The sequence below is a fragment of the Rissa tridactyla genome, chromosome 6, assembly GCF_028500815.1.
Source record: "Rissa tridactyla isolate bRisTri1 chromosome 6, bRisTri1.patW.cur.20221130, whole genome shotgun sequence".
NCBI lineage: Eukaryota > Metazoa > Chordata > Aves > Charadriiformes > Laridae > Rissa > Rissa tridactyla.
Window position 1 is genome coordinate 58,558,285 of NC_071471.1, and position 19,017 is coordinate 58,577,301.

General features: G+C 44.4%; 1 protein-coding gene across 5 annotated transcripts in view; it reads right to left on the minus strand.

The window, feature by feature from the left end:
* Positions 1-8,492: 8,492 nt before the first annotated feature.
* The window catches only part of SLF2 (SMC5-SMC6 complex localization factor 2), a 31,138-nt gene continuing 20,613 nt past the window's right edge, over positions 8,493-19,017 (minus strand). For 4 of the 5 annotated variants that reach the window (XM_054205574.1, XM_054205579.1, XM_054205578.1 and 1 more), the window contains exons 13-20: positions 18,640-18,816; positions 17,961-18,058; positions 17,157-17,244; positions 16,557-16,679; positions 15,651-15,728; positions 13,872-13,958; positions 12,451-12,519; positions 8,493-11,324 (exon numbers count right to left, since the gene is read on the minus strand). In XM_054205574.1, the coding sequence (XP_054061549.1) occupies positions 11,289-11,324; positions 12,451-12,519; positions 13,872-13,958; positions 15,651-15,728; positions 16,557-16,679; positions 17,157-17,244; positions 17,961-18,058; positions 18,640-18,816 (756 nt within the window). In that variant the 3' untranslated portion in view covers positions 8,493-11,288. The other variant, XM_054205577.1, reaches the window with a different exon arrangement.

Here is a 19,017-nt window from a genome sequence, read left to right on the forward strand (position 1 = left end):
CACACGCTCACCGGGCTTGGCTTTGTTTCTTGAGAGCGTCACGGACTCGGTCAAGCCAAGCGTGACGCTCCAACAGATTAGCCCCAGGGAAAAAAAAAATATTCCAGCGGGCACAGAGCATGAAAGGCTCGGGAGCCTCTTCCCTTCGAGTCATCGAGCAAACTTTCCAAACCACTGTTTCTCCGGGCTGAGAGCCAGCGAGGAAAATTACAATTGCAGAAGAATTTGTCTGAGAAAGTTATAAGAGTCGGAAAAAGGCCGGGGCAGGCCAGAAGGCAGCCGAACAGCCAGCCCATGCTGCAGCCACTCCAGCCCAGGGCTCAGTTTTGGGTCGGGACAGGACTTTTCCCCCCAGCTCAGTACAACAGCGGAGTTGCTGCCCCGACTTCTCGCCAGATCAGATCCTGGATTTCTCCCCTGTAAGTGTTTGGCGGTGGAAATTGGGATGTTCTGCCCAAGGCCATTTGTTGATGAAGGCTGCCAGGTGCCGGCAGCCCCAGCCGCGGAGCCGAGCGCGGTGCCAGGGTGGATTTTCTCAGGGGAGAAGGAGCTGAGTCACAGCAGCCTCCGATCTGTTCCCACAAGCCCGGCTGCGAGAGACGCGCGGGAGTTCACGGGGAACAGGCGCTCGCGTGGGGAGATGGCGGGGTTTGGTTCGCTCGTCTGCAAACCTCTCCAAGCCGGTGGAAAGCATCTCCCCTGGCGCGGGATCTGTCGGCAGCACACCTACGGGGAAGGGCTGGCAAGACTGCGGGAGGGCAGGCCCCTGACCTGCCTTTCAACCGGGCAGGGCTGCTTCAGGATGCTCCTGCAGCATGGGGGGCAAACGCCAGCAGCCGCTGGGAATCCCATGGGAGAGGCAAGGGTGGCATTTTGGGGACCAACATGAGGTCTCATCCCAGGTCTGGGGCAGGAGCAGGACCAGGACCATGGTGGCTGCAGGCGGGGAAGGGGCCGAGCCACAGCTCCAGCCCCAGGAGAAGCGTCTGGCTCGGCTGGACACCATCAACCCCCCCTGCCCATCATCCCAGCGTCTCCCAGTAAAAGCAGTCGGGCTCCAACCTGTCCAGGGAGCACCAGGGGGTCTCTCCCCATGTTTCTGCAGCCCCCTGCATTTTCCCCAGCGCGGCAGCTCATGTCCCTGTCACACACTGCTTAGAGCAGCAACACGCGTCCCTGGGGATGGGCTGGGGACACACCGGTGGGTTTTAAGAGCTGCCCTTTGGGGTGAGCTACCCCACACGGCCCAGAGCTAAACCGGGAGGGTGTAAGAGCCCCCGGCACCCACCCTCTGGGCCACAGCCCCACAGCCTCACCTTTTGGCCATCTGAGCATCCCCCCATGCCCAAGTGACCCCTCCCCAGCCCTGTCCACTCCTGCCCGAAGCCGGGCTGACGCGTGGGCAGCCTGCCTCTCCTTCCCAGGCACCCAACCCCAGCGCTGCCATCGCCGCCACCGAGCAGGAAAGCGCCCGAGCGGGGCAGTAAATAACCCCCGCGCCCAGGCAGAGCGCTGGCAAGCAGAGCCCGGCGCATCCATCACTCTCGCGGTTTTTCTTCGGCGCTGACACTTTGATAGGGGCGAGGGGGTGGGGGAAGGAGAGGAGCTTCCAAAATTTATGAGCTCGGATTTAAAAATACTTCTCCTAGAAGCGCTGCAAAACCCGGAGATGGTGAAGGCGAGTGGCTTAAAAGCTGCCTTCAGGAATGAATGTGAAAGCTGTGCCTGCCTCAAAAAGAGGGATTTGGGAGACCAGCGCGGCTGATGTCGCAAACCGTGTTCCCGTTGGGATCGTTTTGCAAGTCACAGCTCTCCGTGCCACACATTGCAAGTGAAATGAAAGGTAGGAGTAACAAATGACGGGTTAAAATCCCTCCAGCCCGGTGGCAATGTCAGCCTTCGCGCAGACAGGATTTGGACTGTCACCTTCAATCTCCCAGAGTTTCTCCTCTACATCCCTGACCTCCCGCTGCTCCGCACGCAGCCAGTCTCCCAGCTCCGCTTGGAAACAGATCCCCGTATGCAAAGGAAAGAGCGTGTAGCCGTGAATTTAGCTGAAAACATCTCTACCGCAGGGAAACGCGTATCAAATAATAAAGCCAAACAAATGCCTGGAAGAACCACCACAATATCCGAGCCCTTGGTCTCTACAGACGGACTCTCCCCCAGCAGGGTGTCGCACAATGAGCAGCTGAAAAATGTTACCCGGTCATTAAAGACATCTAAAAGTAATTTAGCCTGAGTGACAACGATGCTCAAAGCAAGTTATTTGTCTGCTGAGATAAAATGAGCTATTTCAAGCCCATCTTTTGTTGTAGTTTTCTTTTAAAGTCAGAAAGGACTGTAAAACGGTGAGCCGCCAGACAGCCTTGCCGGCAGAGCCCTGGCGCTGCGGCAGGAACTCGGCGTGGGGAGCATCACTGTGAGCTGCCCCGATCCCCCCTGGCCACCACGCTCCCACCTCCTCTGGAAGGATGGGGAAGATGGTCCCTGGGGCCACCAGCGCAGCTCTGCTGAGTTAGAGCCGTTTTGGATGATGGCTTTGCCATGGAAACATCTCCCTCCTAACAACAGGCCCATCAGCACATGTCCCAGAAAGCAGCCCGGCGTTCATTATATGGTAATTTTTGCTTCCCTGTGACAGAGGCCAGAGTCTTACCCTTCTTACCCTTCCCATGCTTTTTCTTTTTCTTTCCTAAAAAACCCAAAACTTTTGGGTTAACCCATCAAAAGCATTGCGTGAGCCGAGGGTTCCTCTAAAATCTCCTCGTAAGAAGATTTTCGGTGGGCTCTTTAGCTACACAGAGCATGTCAAATGCCCAGTGCTAAATATTTCAGGTGAAGCATAACTCTTCTAAAGCGTAGCCAACCTTGCTCCGAAGCTCCAAGTCAGTGAAACTTCTCTGCAGCCTTCGGGAATTGATTTGCTTCTTGCTGGTACTGTCTCCCTGTAGCGTTCAACTGAGTTAATGTATTCCAAAGCTTGATCTTCTCCCCCCATCCGCCACGTAATCAAATTTTGGGAAGCTGTGGTGAGATGCCTTACAAGCAGTTTTTGTCCTCAGGTGTTTTCTGAGGTGTTTTCGGGGCTGCGTCCATCGTCTCCTGGTGCTTCAGCACCTCTCTCTACAAATGGTACATTCGAGAGTCAGCTGAATTCCTTTGATTCATGTTCCTGCATATCCATAGAGCTAATTTACCTTTATGGGGAAGAAAAAAAAAAAAGAAAAAAAAAAAGGCGGCGAGAAGAGGGAGCTATTAAGGAGGACAGCGTGGAGGCCAGCAGAGCGAGCGCTGGAGGGCTGGGTTAATGAGCTGTGCGGTCGCTGCCGTCCGAGCGCCCAGGCTGGCTGGAGCCAGGAGCCGCTCTCCCAGCAGGGCTGACTCAGCCCTTCACCGGGCAGGAACAGGCTGCCGAGTCCTGCACCCCCTTTTTCAGCTCCCTCCTAAAGCTCCAGGTTCACCCCCGCTCGCTCCAGCCTCCTCCGCCGGTGTTTTCCCGGGGCCGGGGGGGGGGTTCCCACCTATGCTGGGCTTGGGCCAACCCCCCTACTGAGCCCAAGCTGCATCCCTGCGCTTCGGGAAGGGGGTGAAACAGGAATACGGATAAATCGATCTGCCCTCGCCTGTCATGCCAAGGCCACCCCCTTTGCTTCTTGCAGCTGGACAGCCTGTGCCGGCGATGTCACTGGGCTGCTCCCTTGCAAGGACACTTCCAAGGCGAGGGAGCGGGGATTCGCAAGACACCCGTCATGATCGTTTATTCTTGTCATTTCTGACCCTCGGGGTAAGAAGAACATCAGAGCACTGCAGGCACGAAACAACAAGCTTTGTAGGTCATATCAGCCTGTAAAGTACCATTAGAAACCACAGCACGAAGCATGAATAATACTCCCTTTATTCCACCGTATACCTCAACGCCCTTTAAATAAAGGCAAATGGTTATTTATGGACGGGGTTTGTATGAGGCACCTGCTCAGGAACATGGGGCTAAAACAGAGCTGGAGCCATAAGTTTGCCATCTCCTCTATAAACCAGAGCAACCACAGGGCTGATAGGCTCAGTGATAGCGCAAGGGATCCCAGGCAAAAGAAGAGCAGGGAGATTATTGTAAATCTTCCTCGCACGGATTTATGCGCCATCCATCAAACACACGTCCTTCCACGCCACCCTCCTTCTCCGCCAAGGACAGCAAGGCAGGAAAAACTTTGAAGGACTCCAAGCCTGGAAAGCGACCTTCAAAAACGGATCGCATCATTTCTGAAAAGCCACCAACAGCCAACCTCGACGGCTTTCCTTAAAGCCTTTCAGCAAATAATGACCTCGATTGCCAAAAGCGATCTGATAATGCAAAGGCAGCGAGATGCGCAGTGAGTCATCCTCTCCCAAGCGCGTTGAACTCCCTTTCGTCTTTGCAGGGACAGGAGCCACGCTCCCAGCTGGAGCGGGGTGAGGTTGCCCCCAAGAGGCAAATCTGACACAGCAGCTAGAAAGGGAAAATGCTGAATCTTGCTCTGAAGATACCACATAGGAAGGATTTAAAAAAAAAAAAAAATAAAATTTCCTCATATGGCCTTGTTTTTACTTTGCCACTAGGTGAAAACATCTATGGATGGGGTGGGAAAGGAGAGGAAGGCGGTCAGCTTTGGCATGTGGTTGGGTGGGTGTTATTGTGTTCTGCTGGAGCTCCTGAACCACACGACTTGTTTTCCTAGTCTCGTTTGCAGCGTCATTAGAAAGATCAAAAGCCAGTCACTGGGTTTGCTTCAGCCACACAAGACATTTGGATCCCGTACACCTCACCAGGCTCCTTCTGAGCAAGGGCTGGCAGCACCTCCAACCGCAACGTCTGTCTCGGGAACGGAAGGAAAGACAATCGTGGACACGACAGACGGTTTGGAAACTGCGAGAAGGCACGACATGACATCCCTCAGCCATTCACATAAAGCATAAAGGCAGCCCACCACGCTGGGCCAAAATCCGAGCGCCTTGCAGGGGGTAGAGGAGCAGGAGGGACCCTCCCCAGCACACTCGGTATCACCCCCCAGGGATCAGCAGCCCGAAGCTTTCTCAGCCAGGGATGGCCGCTTTGATTTCATGGACCCTGATGGATTTTTCTGCCTCGAAACGCTCTTTGAACCTCTAAGCTTTCAGCATCCACAACATCCTGAGGCAAGCACATCCCCAGCTCCTGTCTCCTTTTGTTTGCTTTGAGCCTTCCTGCTAATAAAAGAACTGCAGAGTCTGAAGCCAGATTACAGAGCAGCATTGAACAACTCTCTATTTACCCCTTTTTTTTTTTTTTAGGCCATTTGATTGTCGAGCTCTCCATCTTACTTTCCGACATGACAACTATTTCTGAGCTGGAGAGACGCAGCCGACGCAGGGCCGCTGCAATTTATTCCTGTCCTACACACACACATATATGCAGATTCCCTCCCAATGGGCTCAACCTGTGACATAACCCAGACTTTACCCATTCCCGGAGCTGCTTTTCAAGAAGACAGAGTTTAAAATCGCCAGCCGAGACATACCCGGGGTACTCACTGCTCCTGCTCCCTGCCCCGCGCAGCCGGAGGACATCACCGCATCCCCAGCACCGAGCCCCGGACGCAGCGCCCCAGCTTACTGTCAGCTCCAAACTGGAAGCGTCATCTCCAAAACGACTGTCGCACTCGCTCCTGCCAGACTCTTAATTACGAGGAAGGCTGACACAGTTTCTCAGCAAACGGTGTTCGCGTACTGCAGGGAGAAACAGAATGAGGGCAGGAAAAAAAATGGGCTAATAAGAGAAAAATCAACCGGAGGGGAAAAAAAAAAAACAACAAAAAACCAACGTTGTGCCGTGCAAACCTTGCCATAACAATGCTGGAACCCAAAATTCTGGGAAAAGAAAATGGGTTAGCACACAGGGGAGGCAGGCAGCGCTCCACAAACATGGAGGAGAGCTGCTAGGCAGCGCAGCGTCTCGGCATCCGCACCTGCCAGGCCTGTCCCCGCGGCTTGGCGTAGGGCAGAGGGGACGGGTTTGGTTTGCAGCCTGCAGATCAATGTGTCTGAGAGCCTGAACGATGCCGTCGGAAGAGCCCCCGGCCGCCCTGCATGATTTACGCTGCCTTTATAAAAGCCCGCAGCATGAACAAAGCACAAAACTTAATGCCTAGCCATCCTCTCCCCACCGCCAAGCCAGGCAGCTTTGAGCTGTTATTTTTATTCCAACCGCAACCTGGTGGTCAGCCCGGAGAGGACAAGAACCCCCTGCTCCTGCCTGTGCTCTGAGTGCCAGGACTTTCATCTCCAAGCAGGCTTTGAGAGAAGAGAGCCCGAGACCCAGAGGCAAAGCCATGGAGCCTGCAAGCCGAGCCCCAGCTCACAGCCCTCACTGCTCAGGGGAAGGGTGCTCACCCGGTAGCACAAAAAATGAAAGAAAGAAAAAAAAAAAAATCTATTTACCCTTTTTGCTTTTCTCTGCGAGAGGGAAGGAGCATCACTGGCCTGGCTTCAGGCAGCTGCAGCCGTGAGTGCAAACCCAATGCACTGGGAGGAGGGTGTGTGAGCGTGGCCCCGCGTCCCGTGGCCAGGAGCCCTCCCCGACACACCACACTGGCCAAACCTGCCTTGAAAAGCTTGAGGTCTCCCCCCAGGCTGATGGCAAAGACGCCTTGATGACAACGAGGGGAACAATTCCAGTTTCCATCCCCTCCCCTATGACCTCCCTACAGGGCACTGGGAGGCAGCAGGGAAGCTGGAGATGAAACACCAGCAGCAGCTCACCATGCAGAGACAGGGGAGGCATCCACCAGAGTACCACATGTCCAAATGCTGCTTCAAAGTCACCTGGAAATACATCTTCACCAGCAGCCTGGAAGTACGGGGGCCAGCTTTCAGCACCCTGACCAAAATATCAAGGCAGGGAGACGCCAATGTTTTCCTTCTCTCGCCAGCCAGCCCTACTTTTGATACCAGATAAAATATTCCCTTTCAAATTCCTTACTGCAAAGGCGAGGAAGCGCTGGCTGAAAAAAGCAGCAGTCAGGCAAAACTAAAAGCACCTCCGCAAGAAGCCCTTCGAGGAATTTACTTTCTCTAGGATCCTCCCCCCCCATCAGCAGCCCACGCCGTTCCCCAGCACTGAAAGCCCTTTTCAACAGCAGATAAGAAGGGGCCCCGCCAGAAAAGCTGGCAAAACATCCACAAGGCAAAACATCAAGGTATTTCACAGCCCGGGGGGGGAAGATGGGAAAAGGGCAATTTGAATGTCATTAAGAGCGTTCTGATAACTTAAACCACAACGAATGAGTTAATCTACTAATGATTGTCTGACCTCTCTGGGCAGCTCCTTTGGAGCTCCAAGGGAGGATCCCACAGCAGCTGCCCAGGCTCCTACAAGCTCATGGAGCCTCTTCTCTGCCCTCCGGGCTGGCTCCCCAAGCAGTGCCAGCCAGTCCCAAGAGCCATTCCTCTTTTATGGGACGCCAAAACCAGCGCCGATATGCCAGTGCCACAAGCCGCCCCTCTGGCACAGTGGGATGCTTTCTATTGGGCAACTTTGGGCAAGAAGCTTTCTCAAGAGCTCATAAGCCCAAGGAGCAAGTCCCCAGAAGAATTAGGAGGGTCATCTCCAGCAGCACCCTTTTTGATTTGCCCCTTCTGGTGGAAAAGAAAGTCACACAACACTAAAAGCCAGTGGAAGAAAAAAAAAAACCAAAGCAACCAAAACCAACAAAACACAAACCCAAGCCATACTGTGCTATATATACAGTTCTTCTGGGAAAGAAGAAAACCAAACATACAAGAACAGCATTAATACTGTGGCCTGAAGTATTCCTGCTAGCGATGGGGTCAGCAGAAGAATCCTCTCTGTAACCCAACTACCTAGAAGCACTTGCTTGAACCTCCAAGAGAGAGGATAGTCTCTCGTGCCCAGCGCCCACCCCTGGGCTAGGTCACCTTTAGACCCAGAGCTGGCTGCTAGATGATGCTAAGCACGGGCACCTTTGACGGAGACAGGCCTGGCTTGGCTGTGCGCGGAAAATTCAGACTGCGGTATCCATCCCTTGTTATTAAAAAGGGTCTTTTTCCATGTTGGAATGCTACCTCTAAAATCCTCTCATGAAGCAATCTCACCAGCCGCTCCGCCGCGGCATAAGAACAGCGTGCTCCATGCATTTGTCCAGTCATCCGCTTTTCCCAAAGATATTCTCAGCTCAACTATCAGCACGGGGGACTTCAGAGAGTTCCTGCAGCCACCACATCAATGAAGCATACGTGTCCTACTGACCTTCAGCCAGACCTACCTGCAAGTCATTAATCACTTCTGAAATCCCCATCCATTACCAAGTTCCACAACAGAAACAGTGAGAATATGAGATTTGCAAACAGTTTTGCTGGCAGGTTTCTTCAACTTAAAGCCAGAAGCTTTCTTTTGTAAGCCATAGAGAGGCTTGTCAGAAAATAATAATAATAAAAAAAGAAAGGCAGAGACACAAACGTATATTTTATATTCAGCCTTTAATTTTTTTTGTCTGTGATTACTGCAATAAAGTGCACCTAATTTCACATGAAATAACATGGCTCTTAATACAGCCAACGTAATATCAAAAGACAAACCTCAGTGCAAAATTCTTATCTGAAGACAACCAAAGCAGTTAAGACATTCCCTGTGCAAACAGCCTTTTCTAATGCACGTAACTTCTGGCTGGGGGCCAGTAAATGAGTCTGCAAAACACAACGGCAGCAGGTTTGCTGTTTTATTTCCTGGAGTCCCGGAGCAGCGCCCAGCTCAGCAGTCCCTTGCAAAGGCTCCGCAGCGATGCTTGGGGATCACCTCTGTAGGGATACCAATGAGCTCCAATTCAACCCACGTCTAGACTTAAAGCAACTGGGGAATTACTCCTCAGCTACAAAACAGATGGAAGAAGAGTCCAGACAAAGCGGGAGGGGGAGAGAGAGGGGAAATGCCAGGATGTATACATGGGCATTCGGCATGAAAACACAGGAGTGGCTGAGCTAGGAATGACTTTGAGACTTTCTCCATTTATAGTAAGCTCATCGGCTGTGAGCCCAAGAACTACAATGTCTGTGTGCCCCAAGACCAAAATAGGACCCACTGCCATTTTTTTGGTGAAACACAGCTGAGGCATGCCCATTTTGTCCAGGGACATTTAATTAGAAAAGCATGTCTGGTTTTATTTTTTCATTGTTCTATTAAATAAAAGTAAATATCAAAGTGGTTATTTCATCTGGAAAAAGAAACCCCAGCAGTTTCAATGTGCTTGAACTGCAGTATAAAAGCTGTTCATCTAAACCCCTCCCCTTTCCTTCTCCAAAATATACAGGACAGCAACTTACACTTTACATGGTAAGAAAATATATACACATTACATACAGTAAACATTCTGCAATATTTTTAAATTTTATACAACATTAGTGAGGAAAAAATATAAACATTAATAAAATTACGTACAATATATTCAACAGAATAAGCAACTGCTACCAGAGGGAAGGTTGATAACACTATCAAAGACAGGCAGAGCAAAGGATAGCGTCGCCATACCTATATACTACCATGTAAGTTGTTTCTTTTTTAGCCTAAAGCAGTTCTATTGCCAAACAAAGATACCCTTTTGAGGTAGATTCTTCCAATTCTTACACAACATGTTGAGATAAAAAAAAAAAAGGGGGGGAGGGAGAAATTTTCTCCTCCCTCCCCCTGAACAATGCCACAAGCGTAACTTTTGTTTGAATAAAGATAAGCTGATTATCCTGTGAAGGGCACAGAGCCACCACAGTCTTAGGCTAACTCTCTAACACTTGAAATGAAAGACAAAATATTTAGTATGAATTTGCAAATAAGATATCTTCCCTATAAGACATGGGTCCGTTCTATAGCAGTTCCTTTATATGTAATATACATAATTAAATTTCAAGGTGTTTTTTTTAACCTTATTTTACATTCTCATCGTGGAAAGTCATAGAGAATTCATTGTACAAGACAAGACAGTAATTACAAAAATTAAAAGGAAACAGTATTATAAAACACACATGTTGATATTATTAAAAATCTCACTTGTTAAGGGAATCCCAGTTGGTGCTTCTACTCAATACCTTAACTTTCTCTTCACGTATACACACATCCTACAGAAAAACCACAGTGTAAGATCGAAATAATGGCATTTGCCCAGAGAGCGCAGAAGGAGAGCGCATCTTCCTCCGATTATTTCACAAACAGCTCTTGGAGCTTTGCACACATACTGCATGTGCGGCAAGACTTCACACAAAGGAATGCAGACCTCATACGGTGCTCACAGTTTTTACATACGTGAGCCAAATCCTCATCTCCTCTAATCTCCACTGAGCTGATATTTTAGAATTAGTATTTTCTCCATTTAGAGAAAGTGCTGAAGCCAGACAACAAATATAGATATGCTTGTTTCTTGAAGAGCACTACAACAATACTACTGGTGTAATAAGATCTCATTTATAACTTGGTCATCTAGAAACACTTCCTGTGCAGTCACATTCACTGCATAAATAACGTCTGAAGATGAGGAAGTTAAGTTAAAATGAATGCATCGCTGTAATAACAAATTCTATTTTGTTATTTGATAAAACACAACCACAGAGGAAAGAAGCATCCACTTACACTGTCTGGGCACAGCCACTCTGTTTCCACCTTCAAGTGAACACGAGAGCAGTCACTTGCTCACATGCAACTGCCGTATTTTGTATGTTTTAAAGACATTGGATGGTCATACCAGTTCTGCTTTGCAGATTAACACGTGCAGGCAATTCTGTCATTCATCCCAGTTCTGAACCACTAACTCACCTGCTCACAACAGGGGAGGTCTAACACTGTTTCTGAACTCAGGTTCAATGTCACAGGGCAGTTCTTTCCCAGCCACCCTAAAAGAATGCTTGCAGGTGTGTGCTGGCAAGAAAACAAATACATACAGTTTTCAAATAACTCTTGTGATTAACAATGGAAACAAGAAAACTTCCCTCGGGTTTCAATATGATAAAATATTTCTAGCCAATTCAGACAGGGTATAGAAATAGCTGGGTTTTTTCAGTTTACCCGCTTCAATTTTTCAGAAGTAACATATTTGTATTAAAAGCAATGTTAATCAAATTAGATCCTTGCATTCCTAGTATTTGCCTGAATCAAGCTCAAGTTCTAACTCAGGTGACTGCTTTCTTCTGTTCCGACCAAGGTGAAGCTCCACTCATTCTATGTCTTCCTTGGTTTCAGAGTTTTTCCTGATATTTTCCCTGAACTAGACAAGATTTCATGAATCCGGCTCCCAAAAGTCATGCAGTTTTCCCTAAAGAGTAAAAACAAAATAGTAAACAAGTCAGAAAACCAATGATAGAAGAGCACATTATGCAAGCGCTTAGCTTGCGATCACCACGTGTTGCAAGTCCCTAGAATTTATTCCGAAACATTTGCCAGTTTCCCCATATGTGGATCAACCCCAAATAGCTCTGAATAAACAACTCAAAGCGCTGCGTTGTTATCAACTTTCATCAATTGCTAAGTAGCTTCTGCAGCCATGTATTACTGTCTTGTTCCCTTCCCCCTCTGTAACAAGAAATGTCACACACACTAGAAATTATGTCTTTTTTGCACATTGCTGGGAGCGATTAATAGTCTTTACAGACAAATGGTTGATTACACAATTTTTAACCGAAATCAATACTAAGCATATATGCATAATTTAGATTTTATGTAAGCGATACACTACATTATTGGAAAGCTAAGCTCTTCCACGACAGGTAGCCTTATATTCCAAGACAGGCCTCAAAAACAGTTGGTCTGATGACATTACAAAAGAAATAGCTCTGAACGCTGGATAGCAGTAGAAGTTATCCACCTATTCCACCTAGGTATCATGAAGGCAAATACTAATGAGACACTAATAATGACATTATTTACTACTGCATACTGTTACAGAGCATGAAAGGCTTTTCCTAATCATTGCATGAAATTCGACACATTCAAAGGGGGAGGAGTTATCCAGAGCTGTTAAAGGTATGCGGAGACAGCCTTGGACTCAAGTAGTCTCAAAGCCACACACTGCCAGACCACAGCAGGAAGTGTATCACTGCATTCCTGCCCCAACGTCCTTTTCGAAGCATCTGCTAATAACTATAATCAGAGACAGACCCTGTGACTTGACTCAGTACTAGTGTTTCAGTGTATTACGCAAGCCATTTACAAAAACAGCACTTTTCAGGATTAAGATGAACTCTTGGTTTTATTGAAGCCAGCAAAGTAAGGATTTTAATTAAAATCTATTCTAATACATCAAAGTATATTCCACAGCCATGCCATTTATGAAGAAAAAAAACCCCAATCTCTTTAAAAGGCTATGCTATTTTCAAATGCTAAAAAATGAGTTAAATGCACATTGCAATATGAAAAAAGAGAAGAAGGTTTCATTACAATACCTGAGTAGGCCGAGTGGTTTGTATCATATCTTGCCATTTCCCATATATCCTAGCAACTAAATCTTTTACCTGCAAATGCAGATTGATTACTTTAGCCATTTATGTTAAAAAAGCCAAAATTATACCCTCCTTGCCTCCCACCTCCCCAAACCCACAAAACCCTGGCTAACCCAAGACCCAAGGTTTACTGGGAGGGCACAATTTTACAGCTGGCACAAAGAATCACCACCTCAACTCCAACCAGATCCCTGTAATTTGTGACTCTGAATTCAAAGTCTTGTGCTCCACACAAATGCATTACAGGCACACGACTCCCCATGTGAAGTGTCTGGCATCAGCACACAAGCCTCTGGCCTCCAACCACTCACCTCATCCTTCGGGTGAGTTATGTTTGTTACACACATCTGATTGTATCTAGAAAAGGTGCCTGCAACTGCAATCACAAAAGCCAACTATGCAGCACTGTCCGCTTCTGACATGAATTTCTTATGCATAAAACTGTGCTTTTTCATAACCACAAGCAGGAGTTTAATCCAAGCCATTCAGAACTGAGATCTGGTTCACATGCTGTGTTAAAACCCAGCACAGTGGTGTCCTCTGGAAGTTACTGCACCATTACACAAGTGATGGGGGAAAACACAGTAAGATTTCCCCCCCTCTCAGTGAAAGGGATATAGAAAAAAAAGTGAAAGCAACTCAAGATACAAAAATCCAAGGCAAGATTCATTAACTTGTTAAAAGGATCCATGCTCTACTGATCTGGAGGAATAAAAAAGAAAAATCTTGAGATGCACACAACTGCAAATGTTTGATTTAAAGCTGAAGAAGCTGAGGCTTTTCAAGTTGAGGTCAGTCACTTCATCACTGATCTGATTTGGCTTGCTACGACAGCATACAAAGCATGAAAGTCACAAAATTAGGACTATCATTAGCAAGCCTCACACCACAAAGAAACCGAAAGGCAATTATCCACACTTGATGCTACATCACATTTACTGTTGGCTCAAATCCACAACATTTTTAACTAACTCATTAATTTGACAATAAAACAGAGACGCATGCAAGATAAGCTAATTTTTCAGTTCTCTGTATCCTGCCCTGCATGTAGCTTCTGCTCTTAAAAGTACAGTCAACAACTATCAGTGACTGCCAGGAAAAGAAACTCTGTGGGTATGGAAGTTGAGATGCTGAGCTAGAAAGATGACCATCTCACATTTTACAGTTGTTCAGAGTCCCGTTGTTAGCAAAAAGAGTATTTTTAGTGCATTAAGATGGACATATATTTATGTACATGCAAAGACATGATGCAGACAGACAAAGCAGAAAAACCCCAAACTCTTTGAACTTCCAGGGCTGGGACGAGGGAACAACATGCACCAAAAACACTAAAAACCACCCCAAAAAAACAATTTATGTCTTACCTTAGTTCGATAAAACAGCCTTGCATCTTCCCTAATATCACATTTTATGTGCTTATCTAAGGCACCACAAAGCTTCAGTAAGTGTTGCTAAATAAAGACAAAAGTATACAGCTATTTAAATTCTTCATGTCAAAACCAAAAGCTTTCTTCAAATATTATTTCAATTTAAAAATTACATGCTTCAATTTGAAATGTTCTCAGAAATGTACAGTAATGAAGGGGGAAAAGGAAGAAAACAGGATCCTCTATCAGATGCACTCAGTAAACCAGTTCAGAGAGCTTTAAAAAAATAGTTTCAAAGTATAGCAGATCTATGCATCACAAATTTTAAAGTTCCTACTAGCTAATTTGTAAATCTTTTCTGTCCCCAAAGTAGCAAGCACAGCACCATTCAGATCTCTTATCAGCAAAAAAAAAGTTCTGAAGTTCCAATAGCTAAAAATAATCTTTTCAGTAACGATGACTCAGGTAATTTTCTGTTGTAGGAATTGGCTGAGCAGGCTGCTCGTATTCAAGGTTTATGCCCCGATCTTATTTCTAAGTTTCTGATTACTTTAATAAAGCAGTTTTGCAACTTCATAATCCCTTGATAACAGCTCCCAAGATCTTTTGCATTCTGCCAATTTCTTCATAAAATTCTTGTTTTCAGTCCCTCACTGAACAGCTGCAAAGAGGCTCCGCTCTGCAGAATAGGTGAGACATGCTGAAATATAAACATTTGCTGGTGTCTCAAGAGCATGCCAATTTAGCCCATCTAACTAGAGGAGGACCGAAAATAAAATAGTTTTATTGATTTTATACAAAGTCTAGCCTGCACAACATTTAGCCACACCCCTCTTGCTACCTGAAGGCAAAAAGGTGAATAATAGACTTTCTTCATTAAGAAACACAGAGACATTAAAAAAACCACATAAGAAAGAACAAGTTCTCCACAAATCTTCAGGAAGACAGCTGTAAAAACCAAATCTCAAAAGATCATCACAATATAATTATTTTCTTTACCAAATATGATTTTGTTTCAGATTACACGCTGTGATTATCTTTTTGCATTGAGTAGGAAACAGACACTTAAGCCCTGACATGTAACCAAACATTCCTGCTTTGCCTCTCTCAAGCAGTTCACATGACAGATTTCTTAACAGCCAACAGTGATTCCATGGGCAGAAGGCGTACACAAACACCTTGCAGCAAGGAACTCAGCAAATGATCACAGAAATCTGAACAGGATTAGTGAAAGGCTAAGCAGAAGCTATTACTTAACAGATGATCACACCACATGGTGCAAGGGAACTATCGCTACAGAGAAGAGAAGAGAAGAGATACAGTCCTAGCTCTCACTTGCTGCATGGCTGCACTCCAGCACAGAAAATCATGATGCGTTAGAACATATTTTATTGGATATTTACAAAGTGATTTTCTTCTAGAAAAAAATTCAATCCTACTTCAATAGTTCATAGGATCATTGACTTCTCAGAATTTCTACGTTGAGTTAATTTCCAGTTACTTTCTGAGAAAGATTAACAAAATAAATGTCTGCTGATCCACAGCCTCATGTTTTGAGGTAGTTCCATTTGCAGAAATGTAGAAGAGGTTTCTTTCTCTGCAGTAAGTGCAGAGAAAGCTCTTCTGCATTTACTTTGCCCAAGAACAAAAGTCCCCCCCCCAGTGCTATTATCCACTGGTGATCTTTATCACATGATAGCTCTTACCAAAGTAGACCAAAAGTGCATGATAAATAGCCTTTTAAAATCTAAAGATCTACCCACTGAAGTTACTTACCCTTTGATTAGAATTTACAACATCGAAGAAACTAGCTTCGCTAACTAGATGAAGGAGGATGTAGATTAGGTAGTATGCCTGGAGAGAAATCAACAGAGCTTTAGCAGTCAAAGCACAATCATAACTCTTCACATCTAGATATAGTGCTATTTTTGCTTTCTGGAATGATTCCTCCAACAGCCAGATCAATGGAGAAGTATGTCTACACATTTGCCTAAATAACTAATTTGAAACAGTACGTTCATACATTAGAAACATTTTAAAACAGTATTACACTGTTATAAATTACCTAAGTAACCTACAAAGCTTTCTGTAGTTTTAATTACTGAAAATTAAATTCAGCATTTGGTTTTATTTTCCTATCATATACATTCAGATCAAAATACTTTCTAAGAGATTTCATGATAGACTCAAATAACCAAACCAATATTCAGTTTCTGGATGGGTGGAAATACTAAATCTTTCTAATACTTGTTTATGAAAAAAAGATTCATAAAAGATTCATAAATCTCTTTCTGAAGCCTGCAGGTGAAGGTCTGTCTCAGCATCAAACAGTTTCCAGTGATTACATCAGAAGGGAGGGGGGATGGTCCTCCGATTACAGAAGACAGGACTCAAGACATCCATGTGATTTAGCTATGCAGAAAATCTGATGATTCCCTTCGTTTGTAACACAGCCTTAATACAGCTTCCTCTGTCACGTGCTACTTCTTTCCTTCCTCTATGACTATAATTAAAATTGAACATGAGTAATATTTTAACTTACACAGATGAACAGCAACAAAATAGTGTACGTACAGTTCCATGTACAGAACTGCCCTCAGTCAGAAATTAAAATAAATATTCTCAAAATTGTAGACTATGCATAGAGAGACAAATGCAAAAATGCACTAATTGGTGATATACCTCCTGTTCTAGTTCTGTATTAAGGTGGTCTCCATCGGCGTTCTGCTGCTCCTGTCCTTCTCTCATCTTCTTTAGTAGATTAGAAGGTTTCATGTACACCAGATACTGATGCAGAAGACACATCTACAAATACAAGCATTAACAAATTGGACTGGTCTCCTGGCAATGGAAAATTGAAATCAACTGCCACTACAATATTATTTGTACACCAAGACAAGAACATAAAAGGGTTTTTTAATTAAAATTGATGTTTTAATGCTTTGGGTCATTTTTGACTATTCACAAACTAAAGTGTTTGTACGTTACCTCATTGAAAGATCAGCCCTATGAAAAGAGGGTGACTCTACAAGGCAGACTTTCCAATGTCCAAAATGAATGTTGAGGCAGACAAACAAAACTGCATTTACAAGATGCAGAACATGCAGGTTATGTACATCTTGAAAAATATACTTCTAATATTAATCTAAACTAAAAATTACTAATTTCGCAATGTTCTTGAAAATAGGCTTACAGTATTAAAACATGTTCAATCACAAACAATAGTATACATATTTTCTAAACTTTCCAATTATACACATACACACAACACATATGCAGTACCTGCTTGTCACTGTCATCAGGTATTCCTATATGCTTTTTATTAAGCAGCTTTGAAATAATCACTAGACTAAGACGTCTTCTTACTTCCCTGAAAAACAATTTAAAAAGTTACTTCCCAGACAATTTCTTAAATCCACACTGGTTCTACAAAGTATACAAGGTGAGGCATAACTTCCCTAAACATAAAGTTGCTTACAACTATTAAAGTGGATTTTCTGAATATAGGTGCTACTAAACTAATAAAGAGGCTAGTAAAACGTAAGTACCCTGATCTCACTGCAGCTTTTCTTCTGTGTAGTGACACTGCTAGATGCTTGCCTCCAAGCCTGAAATTGGGGACCCAATTCATTCTCTTCACTCAGATACATTATAATTAATTCACGTCAAAGATAGAGAACCCATTAACAGATTGACACTTAAAAGCAGACATGAATCACCCAAAGAAAAACGTAACTTTTAGTCATTCAGACAAGAATTAAAGTAGGTGATAGATGTCAGAACCTGAAGTTGTTAAGCCTTTCTTTACTATAGAGTAATGGGAAGTCTGCAGACCAGAAACCCACACATAAAATGTAAAATAACCTTTTTTTTTGCAGCAGAGGTGATCAAGAAGCTATACATACACACAGTAAGAACTGCACATATATCTGCAACATATGAGAAAACCCAAATACTTTTTAAGCACCATATAATACCTATCACATTTATTAGACTTCGAACTTACACAAATACATCAGCTGTTAATGATTCAAATAAACTAGCTGTTAATGATACTATTTATTTCTGATGTTACTGTGTCATTACCGTCCACGTATTATCCAGCTAGGGACCAGCTGAACCAGCCACAGGAGATTATGGTGATTACTGGAGAGTTCACTCACTGCCAGGCAGAGCTCAGGCATCTTTAAAAGAAAAACAACAACCAAAAAAAATTCTCAAAAATTACTGAAGAACAGACATGGTGAGCATTTGATTTGCAAAGGAGTACACATCTACTCCCTAGAAACATACACAACATAAGCGTTAAAAGGAATTCGGCTAATAAGAGGTGATGTGCATAAAAGATATTTCTGCATTGCACTTGTAGTAAAGACCGCTAAATACTATTTTACAGTAGGGTAGTTAAGATCAGATTGCTTTTCATGACATTTTATCAGCTTAATGCAATCATTTCTGCTTTCAGACAGCCATTATAAACATACAGTTATTTTAGTAAATATAAGATTAAGTTCAATACAACAGTCCCCTTACAGAAGAGGGCAGGCAAGCATGATGTCATGCAACAAAAACCCTCTTGGTATAACCACCCACCTCCTAAATCTCACACAAATCCAAAGCTCTCAATTTGTTCATATTACATTTTCAAGCAGTATTTTTCTGATGTTCCAAAAAAAAAAAAAACCAACTTCAAAACAGAAGTTTCTTGAAAATTAAGTTGCAGTTTCACGTTAATCTAGTACAAGAAAATTATTTATGAAGTTACCTTTGTATCCCAGTCTTTTATACTTATCAGAAGCTTTATGAAAAGGCACTGAAAATCTATCAAAGGAATTTGCTTTAATTGTTTCTCCAAGCTTATTTTAAATAGCAACAGAAGCAGCAGCAATATTTCTTGATCAGTATATCCACCTTGAATTACCGTTGTACAGAAACCTAGAAACTTTAAAAGAAAAAAAAAAAGTATTAAAACCTGAAATTTGTTTACCTTAAGTACAATGAGAACTTAAGTTTTCCATCCTCACATTAAAATACACCTCAAATGATATATTGTTCTTGCAACACTTGTGTACTAACACCTCCTCATCTCCCAGTAACTGCACTCTTTTTTTTTTCTTTTTATATATATTTTTATATATATATA